The 25,668-nt window shown below is 44.5% G+C and overlaps 1 protein-coding gene across 2 annotated transcripts in view; it reads left to right on the forward strand.

The window, feature by feature from the left end:
• DOCK11 (dedicator of cytokinesis 11) overlaps positions 1-25,668 on the forward strand; it is a 266,917-nt gene that overhangs the window by 117,718 nt on the left and 123,531 nt on the right. The window contains exons 31-33 of one of the 2 annotated variants that reach the window (XM_044269084.1): positions 7,018-7,056; positions 18,388-18,566; positions 21,800-21,916. In XM_044269084.1, coding sequence (XP_044125019.1) covers positions 7,018-7,056; positions 18,388-18,566; positions 21,800-21,916 — 335 coding nt within the window. The remainder of the gene's footprint in view (positions 1-7,017; positions 7,057-18,387; positions 18,567-21,799; positions 21,917-25,668) is intronic. The other variant, XM_044269085.1, reaches the window with a different exon arrangement.

Below are 25,668 nucleotides of genomic sequence, written 5' to 3' on the forward strand. Positions count from 1 at the left end.
TAAATTGGCAAAAACATGATAAGTGATACATTTTCTTTAAAGTCCAGTTTCTCACCATGTACAGTGCTGCCCATAATTATTCATACCCCTGGCAAATTTTGACTCAAAGTTACTTTTATTCAACCAGCAAGTATGGTAATTTTTTAATGGGAAATGACATAGGTGTCTCCCAAAAGATAATAAGACGATGTACAAGTGGCATTATAGCTTTTATTTACATTTGATCAAAAAGTGTCCAGTTCAAAATTATTCCTACCCTTCTCAATAATCAATAGAAAAGCCTTTATTGGCTATTACAGCAATCAAACGCTTCCTATAATTGCAGACCAGCTTTTTGCATGTCTCCACAGGTACTTTTGCCCATTCATCTTTAGCAATGAGCTCCAAATCTTTCAGGTTGGAGGGTCTTCTTGCCATCACCCTGATCTTTAGCTCCCTCCACAGATTCTCAATTGGATTCAAGTCTGGACTCTGGCTGGACCACTCCGAAACGTTAATGTTGTTGTCTGCTAACCATTTCTTCACCACTTGTACATCATCATATTATCTTTTGGGAGACACCTATGTCATTTCCTGTCAAAAGATTACTTGCTGGTTGAATAAAAGTAACTTTAAGTCAAAATTTGCCAGGGGTATGAATAATTATGGGCAGCACTGTAATTTGGCACTTTTGCACAGGGCCTGTTTCTGGTAGAAGATGCCTTTTTGTGCCTTATTATAGTCATGTAACCCCGATTTCCTCATTGCTGCCTTACATCCCTAGATAAGGACGGTCTTGATGGATGTGCACCTGTAGGACAGCTGTAAAATTGTATACACTCAGTTTATGTTCAGAACAGTATTGTAAGGCAGCTACCGTTAATCTCTGGTGTAAATGTAGCTTAAACTGAGTTCACATTTTAGGGTCCATTCACACGTCCGCAAAATGGGTCCGCATCCATTCCGCAATTTTGCGGAACAGGTGCGGACCCATTCATTTTCAATGGGGACGGAATGTGCTGTCCGCATCCGCATTTGCAGATCCGCACTTCCGGATCCGCACTTCCATTACGCAAAAAAATAGAGCATGTCCTATTCTTGTCCGCAATTGCAGACAAGAAAAGGCATTTTCTATTATAGTGCCGGCAATGTGCGGTCCGCTTTCACACGACGTATGGATTTTTCAGTGTTTTGCGGTCCGTTTTTCATGAATCCGTTGTTCCGTTTTTTGTTTTCGCTGTGTTTCCGTTTCTGTTCCGTTTTTCTGTTCAGTTTTTTCCGTATGGCATATACAGTATACAGTAATTACATAAAAAAATTGGGCTGGGCATTACATTTTCAATAGATGGTTCCGCTAAAACGGAACGGATACGGAAGACTTGAATGGACTCACAGAACGTTATTCGCCGGCAATAGTAGGACACGTTCTATCTTTCAACGGAACTGAAATACGGAAAAGGAATGCATACGGAGTACATTCAGTTTTTTTTGCGGAACCATTGAAATGAAGGGTTCCGTATACAGAACGTAAAAAACGGGCCGTAAACAGAAAAAAAAATAGTAGTGTAAAAGAGGCCTTAGGGTCTATTCACACGTCGGTAAGTGTTTTGCGGATCTGCAAAACACGGACACCGGCAATGTACATTCCGCAATTTGCGGACCGCACACCGCCGGCACTATAATAGAAAATGCCTAATCTTGTCTGCAATTGCGGACAAGAATAGGACATGTTCTAATTTTTTTGCGGAAACAGAAGCACAGATGCGGAAGTGCGGATCCGCAAATGCGGATACGGACAGCACATTCCGGCCTCATTGAAAATGAATGGGTCCACACTCGTTCCGGATGCGGACCCATTTTGCGGACGTGTGAATGGAGCCTTAGGCCTCATGCACACGACCGTTTTTTTTTTAAGGTCCGCAAAAACGGGGTCCGTATCTCCGTGATCGTTTTTTCGTCCGTGGGTCTTCCTTGTTTTTTGGAGGATCCACGGACATGAAAAATGAAAAAAAAATCTAAGTCAAGTTTGCCATTGAAATGATAGGAAAAAACGGACAGGGATGACGGACACGGATGACAATCTTGCGTGCATCCGTGATTTTTCACGGACCCATTGACTTGAATGGGTCCGTGAACAGTTGGCCGTGAAAAAAATAGGACAGGTTATATTTTTTTCACGGCCAGGAAACACGGATCACGGATGCGGCTGCCAAACGGTGCATTTTCCGATTTTTCCACGGACCCATTGAAAGTCAATGGGTCCGTGAAAAAAAACGGAAAACGGCACAACGGCCACGGATGCACACAACGGTCGTGTGCATGAGGCCTTATTGTGAGCCAAAACCATTAGTGAAGCCTACTCAGACATCAGGTGTAATGATCCGCACTTGTTCTTGTTCTGTGTTTTTGACCCACACCTGGTTTTGGCTAACATTAAGGCCTCTTTCACACGGGCGTCATGTTTTTTGCCCGGATAAGAGGCGGGTGCGTTGCGGGAAAATGCGCGATTTTTCCGCGCGAGTGCAAAACATTGTCATGCGTTTTGCACTCGCGTGAGAAAAATCACGCATGTTTGGTACCCAGACCCGAACTTCTTCACAGAAGTTCGGGCTTGGGATTGATGTTCTGAAGATTGTATTATTTTCCCTTATAACATGGTTATAAGGGAAAATAATAGCATTCTGAATACAGAATGCTTAGTATAATAGTGCTGGAAGGGTTAAAAATAATAAAAAAAAGTTAACTCACCTTCTCCTCTTGTTCGCGTAGATCCCGGTCTGTTCTTTAGCTGTGGACTGAATGACCTGAGGTGACGTCAGATCACATGCTCCAATCACATGGTCCATCACCGTGGTGATGGAGCATGTGATCTGACGTCATCAAAGGTCCTTCAGCCACAGCTAAAGAACAGACCGGCCTCTACGCGAACAAGAGGAGAAGGTGAGTTAACTTTTTTATTATTTTTAACCCTTCCAGCACTATTATACTAAGCATTCTGTATTCAGAATGCTATTATTTTCCCTTATAACCATGTTATAAGGGAAAATAATACAGTGAATAGACTGTCACCTAGAACCCATGCGTGAAAATCGCACCGCATCCGCACTTGCTTGCGGATGTATGCGATTTTCACGCAACCCCATTCATTTCTATAGGGCCTGCATTACGTGAAAAACGCACAAAGAGGAGCATGCTGCGATTTTCACGCAACGCATAAGTTATGCGTGAAAATCACCGCTCGTGTGCACAGCCCCATAGAAATGAATGGGTCAGGATTCAGTGCGGGTGCAATGCGTTCACCGCACGCATCGCACCCGCACGGAAAACTCGCCCGTGTGAAAGGGGCCTAAGGGTCCATTCACACGTCCGTTTTTTCTTTCCTGATCTGTTCCGTTTTTTGCGGAACAGATCAGGACCAGATCTGGACCCATTCATTTTCTGTTCCTGGAAACACATAACAAATTATTATTTTATTTTTTCAATTTTTTTTCAAAGAAATCCAAACAACTTTATTTGATTATTGAAATTTAGGGTCCATTCACACGTCCGTTGTTTCTTTCCTGATCTGTTCCGTTTTTTGCGGAACATATCTGGACCAGATCTGGACCCATTCATTTTCAATGGGTCCTGAAAAAAAAATCAGACATTGTGCTTTTTCAGGACCCTTTGAAAATGAATGGGTCTGCACCCGTTCCGCAAAATTGCGGAACGGATGCGGATCCATTTTGCGGACGTGTGAATGGAGCCTTATACATGTTTCCGTTTTTGCGGATCCGCAAAAAACGGATGACATACGGATGACATACGGAAACATTTTCAGGAACAACGGATCCGCAAAAAACGGACCGAAAATCGGGATATAGGAAAATACTGACGTGTGAATGTAGCCTAAGGCTAGGTCTACACGACGACATTTGTCGCGCGACATTTTGTTGCACCAATGTCGCGCGACAATTTTTATAATGGCAGTCTATGGTGTCGCACTGCAACATGCGACATGCTGCGACTGCGATGCGACAGTCGCAGAAAATCCATTCAAGATGGATTTTTCTGCGACTGTCGCGTCGCAGTCGCAACATGTCGCATGTTGCAGTGCGACACCATAGACTGCCATTATAAAAATTGTCGCGCGACATTAGTGCAACAAAATGTCACGCGACAACTGTTGCGCCCTATCTGTCGCGCGACTTTTTGTAGCGCGACAAATGTCGTCGTGTAGACCTAGCCTAACTGATCAAAATAACTGACCAAATAACTGAAGTGTGAACTCATCCCGGACAGCAGAGACACGAAGCAGTAACATGATCGATAATGCTCTGCGCCTCTCCGTGACCTTTATACTACAAAATCACAGTGAGAGAAAGTTGTCACTGTGATTATGTAGTAAAAAGATCACAAAGAGGCGCAGAGCAGTGATGCCAGTTCGCCGTGTTCGCCTGCGAACATATGCGGGCTGCCATCTTAAATCACAAGTCCGGCGATGCACAGGTAAGTCCTGTAAAACAATAGGAAACGGATCCGTCCTCCATTGACTTTCAATGGAGTTCATGACGGATCCGTCTTGGCAATGTTAAAGCTGATGCAACCGGATCTGTTCATAACGGATGCAGATGGTTGTATTATCAGTAACGGAAGCGTTTTTGCTGAACCCTGCAGAATCCAGCAAAAACACTAAAGTGAAAGTAGCCTTCACATGCGGCACATTTTGTGGCAGAAAATTTCCCGATTGAAAATCAGTTCCACTCTCCTCAATGAGGCTTGCAGAAATACCGTGTGCTCGCTGCCTCATTCAAATGAATGGAACTGATTCTCAGTCGCAGAATTTTCTGCCACAAAATCTGCCGTGTGTGAAGGCATCGAGTTCATATTATTGATGATTGATTCGAGGAGGAAGATGATGATTAGATTTATAAACATATAAATGGCCTCCTTGTTTAATTGCCTTTCTTATAGGCCTCTTTCACACTACAGTTTTTTTTTCCGTCTTGCGGTCTGTTTTTTGCGTTCCGTATACGCAACCATTCATTTCAATGGTTCCGCAAAAAAAACGGAATGTGTTCCGTATGCATTCCGTTTCCGTTTTTCCGTTCCGTTGAAAGATAGAACATGTCCTATTATTGCCCGCAAATCACGGTCCGTGGCTCCATTCAAGTCAATGGGTCCGCAAAAAAAACTGAACACATACGGAAATGCATCCGTATGTCTTCCGTTTCCGTTCCGTTTTTTTTTTAACCATCTATTGAAAATGTTATGTCCAGCCCAATTTTTTCTATGTAATTACTGTATACTGTATATGCCATACGGAAAAACGGAACGGAACAACGGAACGGAAACTGAAACACAACGGAAGCAAAAAAACGGAACAACGGATCCGTGAAAAACGGACCGCAAAACACTGAAATCGACATAGAGGTGAAATAGTTGTTCTATCACCTCCCAACCCCCTTTGACGTGAACATTTTGATTACCTAAAAACACGTGTGCAAAGAACACATGGATTCAGTAGGAATCCACAAACTGCATGAAAGGGGACTGTCCAGGCTTTATCAAGTGATGGCCATGGAACTAAGCACGAAAAAATATTAGGTCAGCACTACTCACTGTTATATCAGTATTCCGGTTCGTGGTGGTGCCCGTAGCGTTGGATCCCGGTCTGGGGGTTCCCGTAATTTACAGCAGCAGATAAGAAAGCTGCGGCACTCAGATGGATCAATTTAAATTTCTTTTATTTCACCTCTTGTGGCAACGTTTCGACCAAACGGTCTTTATCAAGCACATGGAACTCGCTAGCAAACGCTCGTTCAACAGGTAATCAGGATTTTTTTAACATGTTAAAAAATTCTGGTTTGCCGGTGGTAGATCGTGCAGTGTAATAGGCGCTCTGCTGCTGGCAAACAGTCAGACAGTATAGGGACGAGCGATGCATTAGCGATCACTCGTCCCTATACTGAGGTGGAGATCACTGCATATAATTGCAGCAGTCTCCTCCTCCAGCAAGCAGGCGATTGCCAGGAAGGAACGCTTCCCTCCCGTCAATTGTCTGCCCGTGTTATAGGGCCTTAAGACGTCATAAACACTTATAAGCCACATTTTTATTAGTAACATAAGAACTGAGCTATAATGAGTGTTTATAATGTCAGAGAGGAGAGATAAGGAGCCCATCAGATCAGCTGGCTGACGGGGCAGAGAGAAAATTCTAATCCCTCTATTAGAGCATCTCAGCCCTGTACGGAAAAAAGGGTTCCATATTTGTAATAAAGATCAATTAGAAAAATTATTTTTAGCTCAAAATGAGTGCAATGTAATAAAAAAATGCCCCTAAAAGTTGTATATATGGTAGTGCTCTTTCTGCATTACAGGCAGGAAAATTGAGCTTGTCCCTTTTGCTTCCTAAAACATGTTTTTCAGCCTATTCCCTGCCATACAGTAGATATCGGTTTTCTCTTTCTGACTTGAGCAAGACACCTTTAAAGGGGTTATCCAACCCTTATAATGCTTCCCCAAATGCCCGGGGCCCTCACACAGATTGTACTTACCTTGCTCCCTGGCACCCGCATCTGATGCCCCCACAGCCGCACATCCAGGCGGGTTGGGGGTGGGGGGCGGCTTGCAGCCAATAGCAGGCTGCAATGGGGGTGAGCCTCCCGGGCATCGCGGGTGACACTAGGGAGGCTTGTTCCTATCACGGCCTGCTTATTGTCCAACCCACCCTCGCCGGATGTTTTCATCCACTCCATAGGGAGATGCAGCGGCGGCCGTGCGGGCATAAGGAGCGACGCAGGTGCTGGGGAGCGAGGTAAGTATAACCTGTATGTGGTGCCCGGGCATTTGGGGAGGCATTATAGGGGACCACTTGCAGCCAGCATGATTTAGGGACCACTGTTGCTTTCTACCTGATCCTAACCTTACTAAGCTCATAGTTTCCTCTTTACCATGTACTGTCCCTGCTGATATTTAGTTATGAAGAAATTGTACAAAATTATTTACTCTCATTACAGTATTTTATACATTTACCTTTTCTTTTCACAAAACCATTAGATTTGTTATCATATGCTGTGGAGCGGTTCACATCTGTAGGTAGGTTGGCTTGGTAAACTTAACTCACCTTCAGAATATGAAATGACTCCATGATTGCTAATCCTTGCTCCATTCACTAATTCTCACTAACACCACAGCACACAGAAGGCTTCTCTTACTACTAAGGCTGCGTTCACACGGGCGAGATTTCCGCGCGGGTGCAATGCAGTAGGTGAACGCATAGCACCCGCACTGAATCCTGACCCATTCGTTTCAATGGGGCTGTGCACATGAGCATTTTTTTTCATGCATCACTTCTGCAATGCTTTAGGCCCCTTTCACACGGGCGAGATTTCCGTGCGGGTGCGATGCGTGAGTTGAACGCATTGCACCCGCACTGAATCCTGACCCATTCATTTCTATGGGGCTGTGCACATGAGCGGTGATTTTCACGCAACACTTATGCGTTGCGTGAAAATCGCAGCATGTTCTATATTCTGCGTTTTTCACGTAACGCAGGTCCCATAGAAATGAATGGGGTTGCGTGAAAATCGCAAGCATCCGCAAGCAAGTGCGGATGCGGTGCGATTTCCACGCATGGGTTCTAGGTGACAGTCTATTCACTGTATTATTTTCCCTTATAACATGGTTATAAGGGAAAATAATAGCATTCTGACTACAGAATGCTTAGTATAATAGTGCTGGGAGGGTTAAAAAAAATAAAAAAGTTAACTCACCTTATCCCCATGATCGCCTAGTTCCCGGTCGGTCTCTTCTTTAGCTGTGACTAAAGGACCTGTGGTGATGTCAGATCACATGCTCCATCACCATGGTGATGGACCATGTGATTGGAGCATGTGATCTGACATCACCAAAGGTCATTCAGCCCAAGCCCACAGCTAAAGAACAGACCGACCGGGAACTACACGATCATGGGGATAAGGTGAGTTAACGTTTTTATTATTTTTTTAACCCTTCCAGCGCTATTATACTAAGCATTCTGTATTCAGAATGCTATTATTTTCCCTTATAACCATGTTATAAGGGAAAATAATAGAATCTACAGAACATCAATCCCAAGCCCGAACTTCTTTGAAGAAGTTCGGGTTTGGGTACCAAACATGCGCGATTTTTCTCACGCGAGTGCAAAACGCATGACAATGTTTTGCACTCGCGCGGAAAAATCGCGGGTGTTTCCGCAACGCACCCGCACATTTTTCCGCAACGCCCGTGTGAAACCAGCCTTAAAATCGCAGCATGTTCTATATTCAGCGTTTTTCACGCAGCCCTGGCTCCATAGAAGTGAATGGGGCTGCGTTAATAACGCATTGCATCTGCAAGCAAGTGCGGATGCAATGCGTTTTTCACTGATGGTTGCTAGGAGATGTTGTTTGGAAACCTTCAGTTTTTTATCACGCGCGTGAAAAACGCATCAAAACGCATTGCACCCGCGCGGAAAAAACTGAACAACTAAACGCAATTGCAGCCAAAACTGACTGAACTTGCTTGCAAAATGGTGCGAGTTTAACTGAACGCACCCTGAACGCATCCGGACCAAATCTGTCACGCTCGTGTGAACTCAGCCTAACATGGCAACATAGCTAAAGAAAGACAAGCTGGCTGCTGATTCTCGCCTCTAATGGTGGCTAGCCTCTGCCCCAATCTAGGCATCAAAGCTTTCGATTCTAAAACGTAGAACAAATCTCACTGTGCTTTCCAAAGGAATGATCTGTAATAGTACAAGAAAAATAGTTCTTTGAAGTTCTTATCTTTTTTTTTTTTTTTTTGCTGAGGGTGTTCTTTCATTTATACGCTGTGAATTGCTTCATCTGCGCTTGCCACATTTTCTGGTTAGAACTTGAGAGAGCAGCATTTGTTTTCTTGGTCAATGACAACCATGTTTATGTCGTTTTTGTATTTTATCTATGTATTTCATACAATTATATATTGCCTCCTTATTTGAGTATTGAGTGGCTAAGGACCCCAATTTACTAAAGCAAATGGCTGCCAGTGCATTGGGGACTGGTGGGACATGTCTGGTTGCTGGGCACTAAATCCCATTCACACAGGGATTTCGCAAAGACAAAATCCGCCTCATATTCTGTGTTAGAAACTGACGTTTCTGCTGTGGTTTTTCAATTTGAATGTTGTGGACCCGCTTGCAGTTCAGCTCCACTGAATGGACCTAAACAACAAACAGACACCCACTGAAGCTGTCCCATCTGGACACCACACCAAGAAAGTACATGTCCTTTCTTGACGCAGATGTGGCCTTAAACCACCGTCCGCCACCCATTGAAAACATTGAGAAGACAGATTCTGTGCATCCACTGTTAGCTTTTGAACGCAGAATCTATACCAAAACTAAGAAACTACTTTGCTGTGGTCAGGGTATTAAATTCTTGGAGTACACTTGGAGTGAAATATATATATATATATACACACACACAGTATATATATATATATATATATATATATATATATATATATATATATATACATATACACACACACTGAACAAAAATATAAATGCAACACTTTCGGTTTTGCTCCCATTTTGCATGAGCTGAACTCAAAGATCTGAAAAAATTTCTACATACACAAAAGACCCATTACTCTCAAATATTGTTCACAAATCTGTCTAAATCTGTGTTAGTGAGCACTTCTCCTTTGCCGAGATAATCCATCCCACCTCACGCATATCAAGGTCCTGATGTCACGGAAGGTGTACAGGAAACAAGACAATGCAAAATGAATATATGACTCACTGGATCCAAAACTAAGGAACAAAAGGGAGACCCCTGCATCAGACCTGGCTCTCTCCCTGCTCAGCCTATGCGAAAATCCCAATGGTGGATGATCGCATATCCACATACCTCGACTATATACCACCTGAACACCCTACAATAGTGAGGGGACACGACCACCGGCTCCCTACACTAGACACGGAGGGAGTTAGGGTCACCTGGGATCCAGCAAACAGAAAATCACAAATAAATGTACAGCACTTATCTTGTAGAAGGCTGGAAAATAGGATCAGCATGCACACACACTCCAGGAAGTTGTATAAGCCGCACACTGTCCGGTGAGTATGCTGGCCATGCAAGAACTGGGATGTTTTCAGCTTCCAGGAATTGTGTACAGATCCTTGCAATATGGGGCCGTGCATTATCATGCTGCAACATGAGGTGATGGTTGTGGATGAACGGCACAACAATGGGCCTCAGGATCTCGTCACGGTATCTCTGTGCATTAAAAATGCCATCAATAAAATTCACCCGTGTTCATTGTCCATAACATACGCCTGCCCATACCATAACCCCACCACCACCATGGGCCACTCGATCCACGACGTTGGTGTCAGCAAACAGCAAGCCCACACTACGCCACACACGCTGTCTGCCATCTGCCCTGAACAGTGAAACAGGGACTCATCCGTGAACAGAACACCTCTCCAGACGCCATCGAATGTGAGCATTTGCCCACTCAAGTTGGTTACGACGATGAACTGCAGTCAGGTCCAGACCCCGATGAGGACGACGAGCATGCAGATGACATTCCCTGAGATTGTTTCTGACAGTTTGTGCAGAAATTATTTGGTTATGCAAACCGATTGTTGCTGCAGCTGTCTAGATGGCTGGTCTTAGATGATCATGGAGGTGAACATGCTGAATGTGGTCCTGGGCTGGTGTGGTTATACGTGGTCTGCGGTTGTGAGGCCGGTTGGATGTACTGCCAAATTCTCTGAAACTCCTTTGGAGACGGTTTATGGTAGAGAAATGAACATGCATTGCACGGGCAACAGGTCTGGTAGACATTCCTGCAGTCAGCATGCCAGTTGCACACTCCCTCAAACGTTGCGCTATCTGTGGCATTGTGCTGTGTGATTAAACTGCACATTTCAGAATGGCCTTTTATTGTGGGCAGTCTAAGGCACACCTGTGCAATATTCATGCTGTCTAATCAGCACCTTGATATTCCACACCTGTGAGGTGGGATGGATTATCTCGGCAAAGGAGAAGTGCTCACTAACACAGATTTAGACAGATTTGTGAAGAATATTTGAGAGTAATGGGTCTTTTGTGTATGTAGAAAATGTTTCAGATCTTTGAGTTCAGCTCATGCAAAATGGGAGCAAAACCGAAAGTGTTGTGTGTATATTTTTGTTCAGTGTATATAGTAATGTTCTTAAGAAAACCTGTACTCATGCTGTGAAATGAAAAGACGATAAATATTATTCGCATTATATCTCTTGACACTCACACTATCAAATGTAAGCTAATATTAGTACCTGATTAATCTTATGATACAAACCCGTCCCAGGCATTGCGTTATCAGGGCCAGTGTGTCCTGTAAGCTTATCTTTATCCCAGCTGCCTAAAATATGGCTTGATGCAGGCTAGTTCCTGGCACCCATGTTTACATTAGATATCTGAAGAAACTCATGAGGTCCTCCTCTTTATGCTTTTTATCTACTTAAAAAAAATAAAAAATTTCTGATAGTAGCTCCCCGTAATCCCCTTTTTATTTTTCCTACTTGGGATATCTAGCTGTATGTACACTAGTATATTTTTGTAGTATATGTAGTGTAGATTAGATTACAAAAATAAGGAATACAATATTCAGACTTCCCTGGTGGTCTAGAGGAGGTTTCTGAATGTCTCTTAGGCTGGGTTCACACCTGAGCGTTTTACAGCGCGTTCTTACGTGCTGTAAAACGCTCAACAGGCAAGAACCAATGCTTCCCTATCGGCATGGTTCTCACCAGAGCTTTTTAGAGCGCGTACGATCGCGCTGTAAAACGCCCAACGCCCCAAGAAGTACATGAGCTTCTTTGGGGCGTCTTGTCGCGCGTTCCAGTACATAGACTTCAGCGGGAACGTGCGACAATAGGTGTTCGCTTGTCTCTGTATGCGCGATTGCAAACGCCCGTACAATCGCGCATACAGAGCGCTCCATCGCGAACGCTAAGGTTTGAACCCAGCGTAAGACTAGTTTCACACTAGCACAAGACATCCCCGGCAGGGAGCAGCTTACTAGAGATGTCTGGATCCAGCATTGCCAAATGCTGCCTGAAGATCTGCCGCCACCTTTAACTATAATGCGGACCAGCTTTGATCAGGCGGCAACCCAGCAAATACTGTATGCTGAGAAACTAGGACTAAAACTGATACGCACTGCCGGGTATCAGGTAGCGTCCGGCAATCCTGGATACGGACATTAGAGGCAGGCTGCTCCATGCTGGAACAGCCTGCCGCAGATGTCCAGCGCTAGTGTGAGACTAGCCTAAGCCAAATACTAACTTCAAGGCTATTATCATACACTGTACAGTATATCAGCATGTGAGTGTCCTTTATATACCTGTTGTGTATCTCCGGGGATACATATACCACAGATTTAGAACCTTTTAGTAGTAAAAACAAGGGAAACTTTCCTGAAAAAAAGATAAATGATCAGCCGACGTAAAAACCACATATGTGTTGGACCTAAAATAGAAAGGCTTTGCAGACAAATTTCATTGACTATTTTCACTTTGTCACACAAGCGTTGGATGAAAGTTATGCCGTTGATATGACCTATCTGGATTTCAGCAAAGCCTTTGATGTGGTGCCACATAAAGAGCTGATAGATATGTTATTGAAACTTGGACTTAATCTCTGGATAGCTCAATGGATTCTTAGTTGGCGTAAGGAATGATATCAGTGTGTGGTAGTTAATGGTGTGCATTCTGAAAAGAAACTAGCAGCAAGTGGTGACCATAAGGGTCTGTCCTGGGTCCTCTTCTTTTTAATATGTCTGTAAGTGACATAGGATAAGGCTTGGTAGATAAGGTTTGCCTGTCTGCTGATGACACAAGAGTGTACTATAGATTTCTACGTAAAGTTATGCACTGGGGAGAAGGAGTATCGCATTAGCAGTCTTGTGTTAGCTGGGATTTCAGAAGAGAAGGAATTAGGGGTTTTGACTTGTGTGACCAGGCACTGGGGACAGACCTCACCTGCAAAAATATATTGATAATATAGAACTGGTCCAAAGTCAGGCTACAAAAATAGTGAAGGGTCATAAGCATAAAACCAAGAAACCAAATCAAGAAAGACTTAAAGAACCCGTAGCCTGGAGGAAAGAAGAGAGGAGCAACATGCTGGTAACCAAGGCCGGCGTCAGCACCTGGCATACCCGGGCAAGTGCCGGGACCCACAGCTCCTGCAGGGGCCCACTGCACAGATGATTATAATTGTGAAGCAGGGCAGTGGCGTGCTAACGTGGCAGCGGTCCTCCCTAGGTGCCGGCTCTCACAGGGTGCCAGAGTCCAGAAGCAATGAGCGCTTCCATCAATACAGATGGAAGCGCTCATTCCTGGGAGCTGGGTGTTTGTCCCTCACCGCTCAGCTCCCCGCGCTCCTCCCCTCCTTCAGGCCAGCGGCGCATAGAATGGTGAAGCAGGAAGACTTCTCCCCGCTCCACCATTCAGCCTGCAGGCACGGATCGCACTGCCGGCCTGTGTGGGTGGAGCCTGCAGCCCAGTAATCTGCATAGACTCCGCCTATGCAGTGCTGCAGAGCGATCTGTGCCTGCAGGGAAGAGAGGTATGTGAGCTTCAGGAACGGGACAAGGTGAGTAGTTACTGTGTTTTTTTGTTTTTAATACAGATATTAATATTACTATGGAGGGGGCACAGAGGACTTTATTACTATGGAGGGGGCACAGAGGACTTTATTACTATGGAGGCGGCACAGAGGACTTTATTACTATGGAGGGGGCACAGAGGGCTTTATTACTATGGAGGGGGCACATAAAGCATTTCTACTATGGAGGGGGCACAAAGGCCATTACTACTATGGAGGGGGCACAGAGGGCATTACTACTCTGGAGAGGGCATAGAGAGCATTACTAATGTGAAGAGGGCACAATGGGCATTTCTACTATGGAGGGGCCACAGAGCCAGAAGGCATTACTACAATGAAGGGGGCACAGTGGGCATTATTACTGTGAAGGGGGCACAGTGGGCGTTATTACTGTGAAGGGGCACAGAGGGGGCACAATGGGCACTGCTACTATGAAGAGGGCACAATGGGCATTATTACTGTGAAGGGGCACAGAGGGCATTACTACTTTAAGGGGCACAATGGGCATTATTACTGTGAAGAGGGCACAATAGGCATTATAACTATGAAGGGGTACAGTGGGTATTATTACTATGAAGGGGGCACAATGGGGATTATTACTGTGAAGCGGGCTCAGATAGGGCATTACAACTGTGAAAGGGGCAGAGAGAAGGCATAACTACTGTGAGGGGGCACACATCTGTACAAAACTATTGTGAAGGTTGTACAATGAGGGCAATACTACTGTGAGGAGGTACAATTTTTTTTTTAAGTATTTGGGGGGTGCCAGAGAAAGGACCCTCCCCGGTTGCCAAACACTCTAGGCACGCCACTGAAGCAGGGAACTATTTGCTCCCTGCTCCACCATTGAGCTGCCAGCGCTCCACAGCAGCAGCAGGATGTCCTCACACATGGTCCTGCTGATCTGTGTAGGAGGAGGAGCGGGGCAGGCTGGGAATCAGCCTCTGCTCCTCCTACACAGCAGCGCGATGTGTCACAGTATCCTGCTGCTGATGATGGGGAGCGCAGATCATGGAGGAGCCAGGTGACTGAGGCGAGGAGGATTTTTTATTTTTATTTTCACTTCCTGTGAAGGGGGCACATCTGGGCATAACCACGGTGAAGGACGCATTGGGCACATATCTTGGCATATCCACCATAAGTGGCACGTATCTTGGCATATCTACTGTGAGTGGGCACATATCTACTGTGAGGGGGTGTATATTTTGGCATATCTACTGTGAGGGGGGCACATATCTGTCAGTAGACCTAAGGGACTGAAACACTGGGTAGAAAATAAAAGTAGGCACATAAGGACTAATTCACATATATCCGCTCTGTAGCATCCTCTGTGTAAGGTATAATACATGCAGTTTCATTGCTGTAAGCGCCGTGCAAAATGCCACAAGGAGGTCCACTGAGACTTTATCGCCCAAGTGCCCACATGAACCTGTAGACGGCCCTGCAGGTAACATTGAAATATGTTAGAGGGTTACTGTATTTTTCGCCTTATAAAACACACCTGCCCATAAGACGCACCTAGGTTTTAGAGGAGGTAAATAAGAAAAAAATATTTGTCATCAGAGCTCAGCTCAGAGCCTCGATCAGACCTCTATTGTTAATCAGACCTCAGAACATACCCCCAATGTTAATAAGACCCCAAATCAGACCTCAAATCGGACTCCTCATGGTAATAAGGCCCCTATTCAGACCTCCGTGTTAATAAGCCCACATATTAATCAGACCTCCATAATACTGACCCCCATATTAATCAGACCAACTTACCTCTCCTGCTCCATAAGCCGCCACTGCTCCTGTCATCCATGCTCTTCCTGTTCTTCGTGCCACTTACTGTGACCCGACACTGCACTGCATGAGGTGGCAGAGCACCAACGTCCTTACGCTGTGCAGTCACAGTACAGCGAGTCGCCGAGGAAGACCCGTGGAGCGCTGCATTCACTGCTCCCCGGTCCTCCTGTAAAAAGGGGCGCTTCCATTAGTATTCGCCCCATAAGAGGCACTGACATTGTCCCCCACTTTGAAGGTAAAAAAAAGTACGCATAGGGCGAAAACTACGGTAAATAAGGTTCGGGGGGAAGTGTTTCATTTTAATAAGAAACTATATTTCACAGAGATGCAAGATACATTTGCATAGGGGAAAATAGAAACTATCACTGCGCATAAACCCCTTCAATTTACTTTTATTTATATGCAGATAAAATAATAACAAAACCCCAAACTTATATCTATTGAAAGTAAATAAGATGACCTACTGTATATCTGATGCCTGCACTGAAGATACAACATCAGCGCAGTACAATATTATACAATATCAGCAGAGAAAAGTAACCAGCCTATCATCTGCATGTATGATAGACCTTGAAGAAATGCAATAAATAGCCAGCAGTTGTTAGATAAAAACTCACGGTTTCTTGCATACAGATGGTCTCAAGATGTTGAGAAACTCACTGTTAGGCCTCATGCACACTAGAGGAACCATATGGTCTTTTTGGGCCATCATTCTATTTATGTTTCTGTATTCAGAATCTAGGATCTTGGGTGTGGATGGGTTAACTGTGCCAACTTGGGTGGTGTACGGTAGTGGAGGGGATAATGCCTGCTCCTTTGGTGTTTTACAGTAGTGCAGGCAACTATTGCCACCATCTGCTGTGGTAAAGCGGAGTAGAGGTGTTTGTTCCTTGGTGTTGTAGGGTAGTGGAGAAGTTAATATCTTCTTTCCTTGTTGTGTAGTCTAAAGAAAGGCTTAAAGGGGTCCTCTCACTTCAGGAAATGGCATTTATCATGTAGAGAAGTTATTACAAGCCGCTTACTAATGTATTGTGATTTTCCATATTGCCTCCTTTGCTGGCTTGATTCATTTTGCTCATTTCCATGGTTACGACCACCATGAAATCCATCAGCGGTGGCCGTTCTTACACACTATAGCCCCAGCCTATGTTCACTCCCACAGTCCTGGCCACTAGAGCGGACGGCGCTTTTTTCTATAGTGTGCAAGCACGACCACCACTGCTGGATAATAGGGTGGTCATAACCACGGAAAAGGGAAGCAATATGGACAATCCCAATACATTAGTAAGTGGCAGGTATTAACTTGGTCTACATAATAAATGTCGTTTGCTGAGGTGAGACAACCCCTTTAATCCAATTTTACCCATGTAGCCGAGAAAACTTGTAGCTGACCTAAACACTAGGCATTGTGTCGCTTCACACATCCTAGCTCCGCACTGCAGATCATACTTCACCAAAATCCATATTGTGGACCTCTACTTCTGTTATACATGATAATAGGCAATAGATAACCTATGTATGGATCCGTATTTTGAACATGCTGCATACATTTCCATAGATATTCCATGGATGTTTCCATGTGCAAAACGGGTGAAAGTAGCGCATGCTGTTTGTAAAAGACATACATATTCATACGTCCTCATGAATGTACTGACAGATTGATATTGACTCCATACTATGCACACAAAAAATACAAAAGCTGCTGAAAAAAATGACTGTGGTCTAATCAAATCTAATGTATTTAGTATTTTTAGTTTATAGTTGAACCTGTTTCTTTGGGAAGACCACCTGCTTATTCAGACCTGATTCCTGCCCTGATCCCATCTACTGTCTGCTTCCTGGGTCCAGCTTGACACACAGGAAAAGGCTGGAGACACCGGCTCGACCAATCAGCGGCCACAGCGTTAAGGCTAGGGCTACACGATGACGTGTCGCGCGACTTGTTGCACCAAAGCCACGTGTCATTTTTTGTAATGATTGCCAATGGTGTCGCACTGGATTTTTGTGCGACTGTCGTGTCGCAGTGCAACACAATTGACAATCATTATAAAAAATGATACGGAACTTTGTCGCAATGTAGTTGTACCCTTTTTGTACCCTCGCCCGTGTAGCCCTAGTCTAATCCACCTCAGCCATTGATTGTCTGAGCAGGCATATCTAACCATTTGCTGTGTGTCTAGCTGGGATAAGTTCACCCAGGCTTTTAACCCATTCTGCCTCCTTACCCCTTTTTATTTATTTTTTTAATTCTTTCCCCGGAAACCCCTTTTAAATCTTGGTGCAACCCCTTCAAGCGGACAATGCACACTGCAATATTTTAACCTGATACTGTGAAGTACCGGGATCTCCACAGCATTTCTGATGTGATCTGCAGAAGCTGTTGATATCTCACGAGAAGATTGTTCAGGGTGTTGAAAAATCTTAATATGTTAAGGTATTCTGATTGTTTTCTCGTAAAAAGGGAAATGTCACATCACTGCCACGTGTGTGCCATCTGAGTGAGGTCCAGGAGTTATTTCACAGTCTATATGTGTTGGCAGAGATCCATGTATGGCTGTCTATTAAGGGCTCATGCCCACGAGCGTTGCCCCGCATACAGCGGGTCCGCAATACACTGGGCACCGGACGTGTGCATTCCGCATCACGGATGCGGACCCATTCACTTGAGTGGGTCCGCAAATCCGGAGATGCGGTACAGAACGGAAGCACTACGGAGTGTTTCCGTAGGGTTCCATTCCGCAAAAAAGTAGTGCATGCAAGTGAATGGGTCTGCAATTTGCGGTCCGCAGCACGAGCACTGATCTCTTACTCTCACGAGCATGACCCCTAAAAGTCATTTTTCGGTCCCTTTTTAGTCGTGAACTAAGCTTTTTTTCAGCACCTTCCAACATGATTCCGTCCGTGTATGCTAAATGACTCTATCTTACCTACTGGCATTGTCAGGCGGATTTCTATGATAAGTTGCCTTTGTTTTCAGATATGAACCTTGAATGCAGCTTAACAGATGATTATTGCAAGAACCATTTCCTGGTGGGTCTGTTGTTGAGAGAAGTGTTACAGGCCGTCCAGGAGAACTGTGACATCAGATTCGCTGCCATCTCCACTCTGAAACACCTTCTCATCAAACATGCGTTTGACAACCGCTATCAGCACAAGGTAATTACTTTTCAGATGATCATACAGTCAGGCTTCTCATAGATGCACTGGAAGATGTAAAAATGAACTGAATGGAGCAGTAAAACGCATTTCAGTCCAGCACTCCATTCACGTCTGTGGGACTGATGGAGCGCTCATAGAAGTGGATGTCATTGCTGTAGAGTCAGACCCGCTAGAGACTACCTAACATGACTGCTGATGCCTATGATTGGCCGCAGCAATCTCATGGCAGCGCCAGAAAGAAACAACACATTTATTAAGACCAGTGTTTTAGCTGCCCAAAGCTGGCGGAGGATCGGCCGACGTTATGAAGAGGTGCAGGCCTCTCCATAACTTCAGCCCATCCAGCACCAGTGTAAATGGAAGACAGCTTCTTTGCTGTCTTACGTTTAGACCAGGCATGCTCAACCTGCGGTCCTCCAGCTGTTGCAAAACTACAACTCCCAGCATGCCTGAACAGCCTACAGCAGGGCATTGTGGGAGTTGTAGTTTTACAACAGCTGGAGGGCCGCAGGTTGAGCATGCCTGGTTTCGACCTTTTTCTACGCCTAAAACAGGCGTAGAAAATGGTAAATGAGACAGACCTGCTGGCCCTTCCCCTCCTACTCCACACCCACAATTTTAGACCTTAAGTGGGGCAAATTTAGACATATTTGAGAATTGTAAGTGACCCCCAAAGTGTACAGGGACTAGAAGAGCAGCAGCATGGGAATGGCAGAGGATTGACTAGACTCAAAAAACTACATTTTTGTGGGTCCTGGAAAACCCTTTTAAAGTGGACCTGTCCACTCCTCCTGACATCTCCGTTAAATATTGTATTCACCATACTATATCAATTCTGGAGCATTGTTTCTCATAATACTGTGTTGTTCCATTGCTCTGTTATTGTTATTGCACCTAGAAATTTATGGGGGGGGGGGGGGAATCTTGCCTGGCTGTTACCATTGCACTTCATCCCAATCAATTGTCAATTTAATCATAGGACATTTTAGATGCTTCAGTAAGAGGAGCTGTCACCTTTCCTGACATGTCAGGTTTAGCAGCTACTTACATTCCCCATGTAATAACAGTTTCGAAACATCTATTCTTATGACTGATTGTATGCTGTGCCGTTCTTCTCTTATTTCTGCTAGAAGTTTTTTGGACAAAGGTACAGATAGGTTAGGTATTACCAGTGCACAGTCTGCCACCGGCAGTTCTCATTGGACAATGTCAGGCTGTGCAGGGACACCCCTCCCTAACTGTGACTTGGGACACAAGAAAGATAGTAGGGAGAAATCAGGCAACTATAGGCCAGTAAGTCTGACATCAATAGTGGGGAAATTAATGGAAACCATACTTAAGGAGAGGATTGTGGAACATCTAAAATCCCATGGATTGAAAGATGAAAAACAGCATGGGTTTACTTCAGGGAGATCATGTCAAACTAATCTTATAGATTTTTTTGATTGGGTGACTAAAATAGTAGATGGCGGAGATGCAGTAGACATCGCTTATCTGGACTTTAGTAAGGATTTTGATACTGTCCCACATAGAAGGCTTATCAATAAAGTGCAGTCTTTGGGCTTGGACTCCCATATTGTTGAATGGATTAGGCAGTGGCTGAGGGACAGACAGAGGGTTGTAGTCAATAGAGTATATTCAGACTAAGGTCTTGTTACCAGTGGGGTACCTCAGGGATCTGTTCTGGGGCCCATGTTGTTTAATATCTTTATCAGCGAGATTGCAAAAGGCCTCGATGGTAAGGTGTGTCTTTTTGCTGATGACACAAAGATTTGTAACAAGGTTGATGTTCCTGGAGGGATACACCAAATGGAAAAGGATTTAGGAAAACTAGAGGAATGGTCAAATATCTGGCAACTAAAATTTAATGTTGATAAGTGCAAGATGATGCACCTGGGGCGTAAAAACCCAAAAGCAGAATATGAAATCAGTGATGCAGTCCTAACCTCAGTATCTGAGGAAAGGGATTTAGGGGTCATTATTTCAGAAGACTTAAAGGTAGGCAGACAATGTCATAGAGCAGCAGGAAATGATAGAAGAATGCTTGGGTGTATAGGGAGAGGCATTACCAGTAGAAAGAGGGAGGCGCTCATGCCGCTCTACAGAGCACTAGTGAGACCTCATTTGGAGTATTGTGCTCAGTACTGGAGACCATATCTCCAGAAGGATATTGATACTTTGGAGAGAGTTCAGAGAAGAGCTACTAAACTGGTACATGGATTGCAGGATAAAACTTACCAGGAAAGATTAAAGGACCTTAACATGTATAGCTTGGAAGAAAGACGAGACAGAGGGGATATGAGAGAAACTGCTAAATACATAAAGGGAATCAACAAGGTAAAAGAGGAGAGAATATTTAAAAGAAGAAAAACTGCTACAAGAGGACATAGTATTAAATTAGATGGGCAAAGGTTTAGAAGTAATATCAGGAAGTATAACTTTACTGAGAGAGTAGTGGATGCATGGAATAGCCTTCCTGCAGAAGTGGTAGCTGCAAATACAGTGAAGGAGTTTAAGCATGCATGGGATAGGCATAAAGCCATCCTTCATATAAGATAGGGCCAGGGGCTATTCATAGTATTCAGTATATTGGGCAGACTAGATGGGCCAAATGGTTCTTATCTGCCGACACATTCTATGTTTCTATGGTAACACCCATATGTTCCTTTATCCATAAACTTCTAACAAGAATAGTAGAGGAATATCACAACACAGAGTCAGGGCTCGTTCACGCGAACGTATTTTGCGTTCCGTATACGGGCCGTTATCTGCGTTCCACATACGGTCCATATACGGAACTATTCATTTCAATGTGTCCGCAAAGATGCGGATAGCACTCTGTATGCTGTCTGCATTCGTTGCTCTGTCCCGTGGCCCCGCATAAATTATGAGTCCTGTCCTATTCATGTCCATTTTGCAGACAAGAATAGGCATTTCTATAATGGGCCGGCTGTTCCATTCCGTAAATTGCAGAAAGAACCCGGGCGGCATCCGTTTTTAGCGGACCACAAAAAACTGCACGGTCGTGTGAACAAGCCCTCGAAAGAATAGATACAGAGTGGTGACAGGTCCTCTTTAATTTCTGTTCACCTGCAGGCTGTGAGGTCGGCTAGCAAACCTCTTGAATTTCTGTCTGGATGACATTTTATTGCACGTAGTACACGTTTTTACACATATAAATGATTTTATCGCTATAATTGTTATATCTCTTATTCGTGTCTCTTTTGCAGAACCAGCAAGCCAAAATCGCCCAGCTTTACCTTCCCCTGATGGGGATGTTGCTGGATAATGTCTCCAGGTTTGCCACCAAAGACATACTGTATAACTGTACTGCCATATCCGCCTCTGTAAGTGTTTCCCTGCACAGAAGATTGTATATCATATTAATATAATATCTGCTAGAAATTGTGGAATAACATAGAAGAATGTCTGATTCAGTTTATAAAAAGATGCTTCTGATCGGCGGGGGTCCGACACCCGGGACCCCTGCCGATCCGCTGTTTGAGAAGGCAGTGGCGCTTTCAGTAGCGCCGTGGCCTTCTAGCTGTTTACCGCAGGCCCAGTATCACTGGCCTGGACGGGGCTAATCTCTGTCCTCTACAATGTTACCGGTGTAGCTCTGACTTCCGGTGACGTAACTACACCATACAGCCGATTACCAGGAATAGGATGGCAGACGCAATCAGCTAGTGATGGTCTATCCTGAGGATGATCCATCAGTCACTAAAGGATGGACAACCCCTTTAATATGGATATCAGTCTGACTTTTGCCATATAGCAAAGTGGAGGCACAATGATATTTATTCATGTTTAACTATGCTGAATGAATGATGCTAGGGCTAAATGGCGACATGCTGCATTGAGACATTGCATCTAACGATTGTCAGGTGTCGAATTGTCATCCTCATCCTAGAGCGACCTTGACATGACAGCCACCATACATCTAAGGCTACTTTCAGCCCAGCGTTTTTGCTGGATCTGTCATGGATCAGTAAAAACTCTTCCGTTCTGATAATACAACCATTATGAACGGATCCGGTTGTATTATCTTTAACATAGCCAAGACGGATCCGTCATAAACGCTATTGAAAGTCAATGGGGGACGGATCTGTTTTCTATTGTGTCAGAGAAAACCGATCCGACGATTCAGTTCAGTTTTGTCCCCATTGACAATGCATGGGGACAAAACAGAAGCGTTTCCCCCGCTATTGAGAACCTATGACGGATCTTAATAGTAGAAAGGGAAAGCGCAAGTGTGAAAGTAGCCTAACCCTGTTGGATTTTTGGTCACAAGTCACACATGACTTTGCCATTACAAACTGCAATGCAAGCTGTGTGTCACTCAGGTTGAGTTCACACTTCAGTCATTTGATCAGTTATTTCTATCAGTTATTATGAGCAAAAACCAGTAGTGAAGCCTCCACAGAGATCAGGTGTACTGGAAAGATCTGCACTTGTTCTGTGTTTTTGATCCACGCCTGGCTTTGGTTTATAATAACTGATGGGAATAACTGATCAAATAACTGAAGTGTGAACTCAGCCTTAAGCCTCATTCACACGTCCGTGTCCATGCTCAAATCCGTGAGCAGGTGGTCAGTGGTGCATCCGTGAAGCTGTCCGTGAAGTATCCATGTTGGGTCTGTATGTCCATTTTTTGCTGTCTGTGTTGCATCCGTGTTTCACTGACACTGAACAGCTGAAAAATAATTTTCAAAGCATCTCTTAATGATCCGTGAAACACGGATGGCATCCGTGGTTTTCACTGACCCATAGACTAAGGGTCCATTCACACGTCCGTTGTTTCTTTCCTGATCTGTTCCGTTTTTTTGCGGAACAGATCTGGACCAGATCTGGACCCATTCATTTTCAATGGGTCCTGAAAAAAATCGGACAGCACAATGTCAGATTTTTTTTCAGGACCCATTAAAAATGAATGGGTACAGATCTGGTCCAGATCTGTTCCGCAAAAAATGGAACAGATCAGGAAAGAAGCAACGGACGTGTGTATGGACCCTAAAATGGACGTGATGGATCCCTGTACACGGACAAAATAGAGAATTTATCGGTGCTAAAAACACTGACCCACGGACCGTGCTAAAACACTGATGTCTGAATCCACATACTATAATGAACGGGGACGTGTGCTGTCCGTGGAGAACACGTGCAGCACACGTCCGTGAGACACTTGACGTGTGCATAAGGCTTTACCCGCGAGTCCTGTAGTTCGGCTGTATTTTTTTCTATAGCAAATTGCAACTCTAAACCAGTTTATATAAAAACAAGCAAAAACAGCACTTTTGTATATCCCCATAAAAATACTTTATTCAATGTTAATTTAAAAGCTATATATGAAAGGTTTTACTTAGATATGCCTCTAGAAACCCTATGAAACTTATTTAATGTTTTGCCTGCTGGATTCGGCAAGCTACATACCAAATTAATCATTCATATCTAGTGTTGAGCGAACTTCTGTTTTAAGTTCGGCATCTAAAGTTCGGCTTCCGGTTAGCGGAGAATCCCGATATGGATTCCGAATTCCGTTGTGGTCCGTGGTATTGGAATCAATAATCGGCCATTATTGATTCCGCTACCACGGACCACAACGGAATTCGGAATCCATATCGGGATTCTCCGCTAACCGGAAGCCGAACTTTAGACGCCAAACTTAAAACAGAAGTTCGCTCAACACTATTCATATCCTCACGGCAGCCAGGTGCCTTAATGCTTGGAATTAGGCAGCCGGTCCCTTTGACAAAGTGTTGTGTACAATCAGAGACGTGTGGAGCATGGAGTGTCTCACAGCTGAGCTGCCTGATAATGGAGACCATTGGGAGATACTCCATCCGCAGTGATATGGTTTCTCTTCAGATACTACAGAAGGCTAGCCCAATGAATAGTTGCCGCGTTACGCTTGCTCTAGTCCCGAAATGCCCAATTTACGGCCCTCCATCTAAAACTTTAACTCCCACCATGCCCTGCTGTAGGATAATAGCTGTAGGCTGTCTGGGTATGCTAGGAGTTGTAGTTTTGCAACAGCTAGAGAGCCGCGAGTTGAGCATCCCTGCTGTATTCTATTCCCTCCCTATTGTCTTCGGGCTGGCATCTTTAGTAAGGTAGACTCACCCGTCCGGCGATGCACAGGTAAGCCCTTACCTGTGTCGGGAGCCGGTCTGAAATCAAATGCAGTCACCGGGAGCAGGCAGTTCCAAGAACAGCCGCCGGGGGCCTTCATCGGACTGTTCTCGGAACTGCCTGCTCCAGGCGACTGCATTTGATTTCAGACTGGCTCCCGGAACAGGTAAGGACTTACCTGTGCATCGCCGGACAGGTGAGTCTACCTTACTAAAGATGCCAGCCCGCATGAGTTTGCTGGCGAACACTGCGAACTAAACATCATTTGTCTTCTTTATTGTACTTTTTACTGGTTAGGTAACTATAGTATCTGATATAGGCCGAATGCACATGGCCGCCGCTGCACTACAGTAATACACTTGTATAGATCATACAAGTGTATTACTGTAGTGCAGCGGCGGCATGAAGCGCACGGCGTCATAGCAACCAATGACGCCATGCTCTCCTGCTGTCAGCAGGAATCCAGGCCGTGTTACCATGGACCGCTCACGGCCGTGTTCATTCGGCCATACTGTGATATTGCTAATATAAATGCTGTATTGTATGTACACACTACAGCTGCCTGTTTGTCGTGTGCTCATTACATAATCTCACTCTTGTACATATTTTTTATTTTCTCACACTTTCAATAAACTTACATATAAGGCTACTTTCACACCTGCGTTTAGGTGCGGATCCGTCTGGTATCTGCACAGACGGATCCGCACCTATAATGCAAACGCTTGTATCCGTTCAAAACGGATCCGTCTGCATCACTCAGTCAAAAAAAAGTCCAAGTGTAAGTCAAACGGATTCCGTCTTGACTTACATTGAAAGTCAATGAGGGACGGATCAGTTTACAATTGCACCATATTGTGTCAATGTAAACAGATCTGTCCCCATTGACTTACATTGTAAGTCAGGACGGATCCGTTTAGCTCTGCATTGCCAGGTGGACACCAAAACGCAGCAAGCAGCATATTGGTGT

This window comes from Bufo gargarizans, chromosome 9 (assembly GCF_014858855.1).
Source record: "Bufo gargarizans isolate SCDJY-AF-19 chromosome 9, ASM1485885v1, whole genome shotgun sequence".
Classification (NCBI taxonomy): domain Eukaryota; kingdom Metazoa; phylum Chordata; class Amphibia; order Anura; family Bufonidae; genus Bufo; species Bufo gargarizans.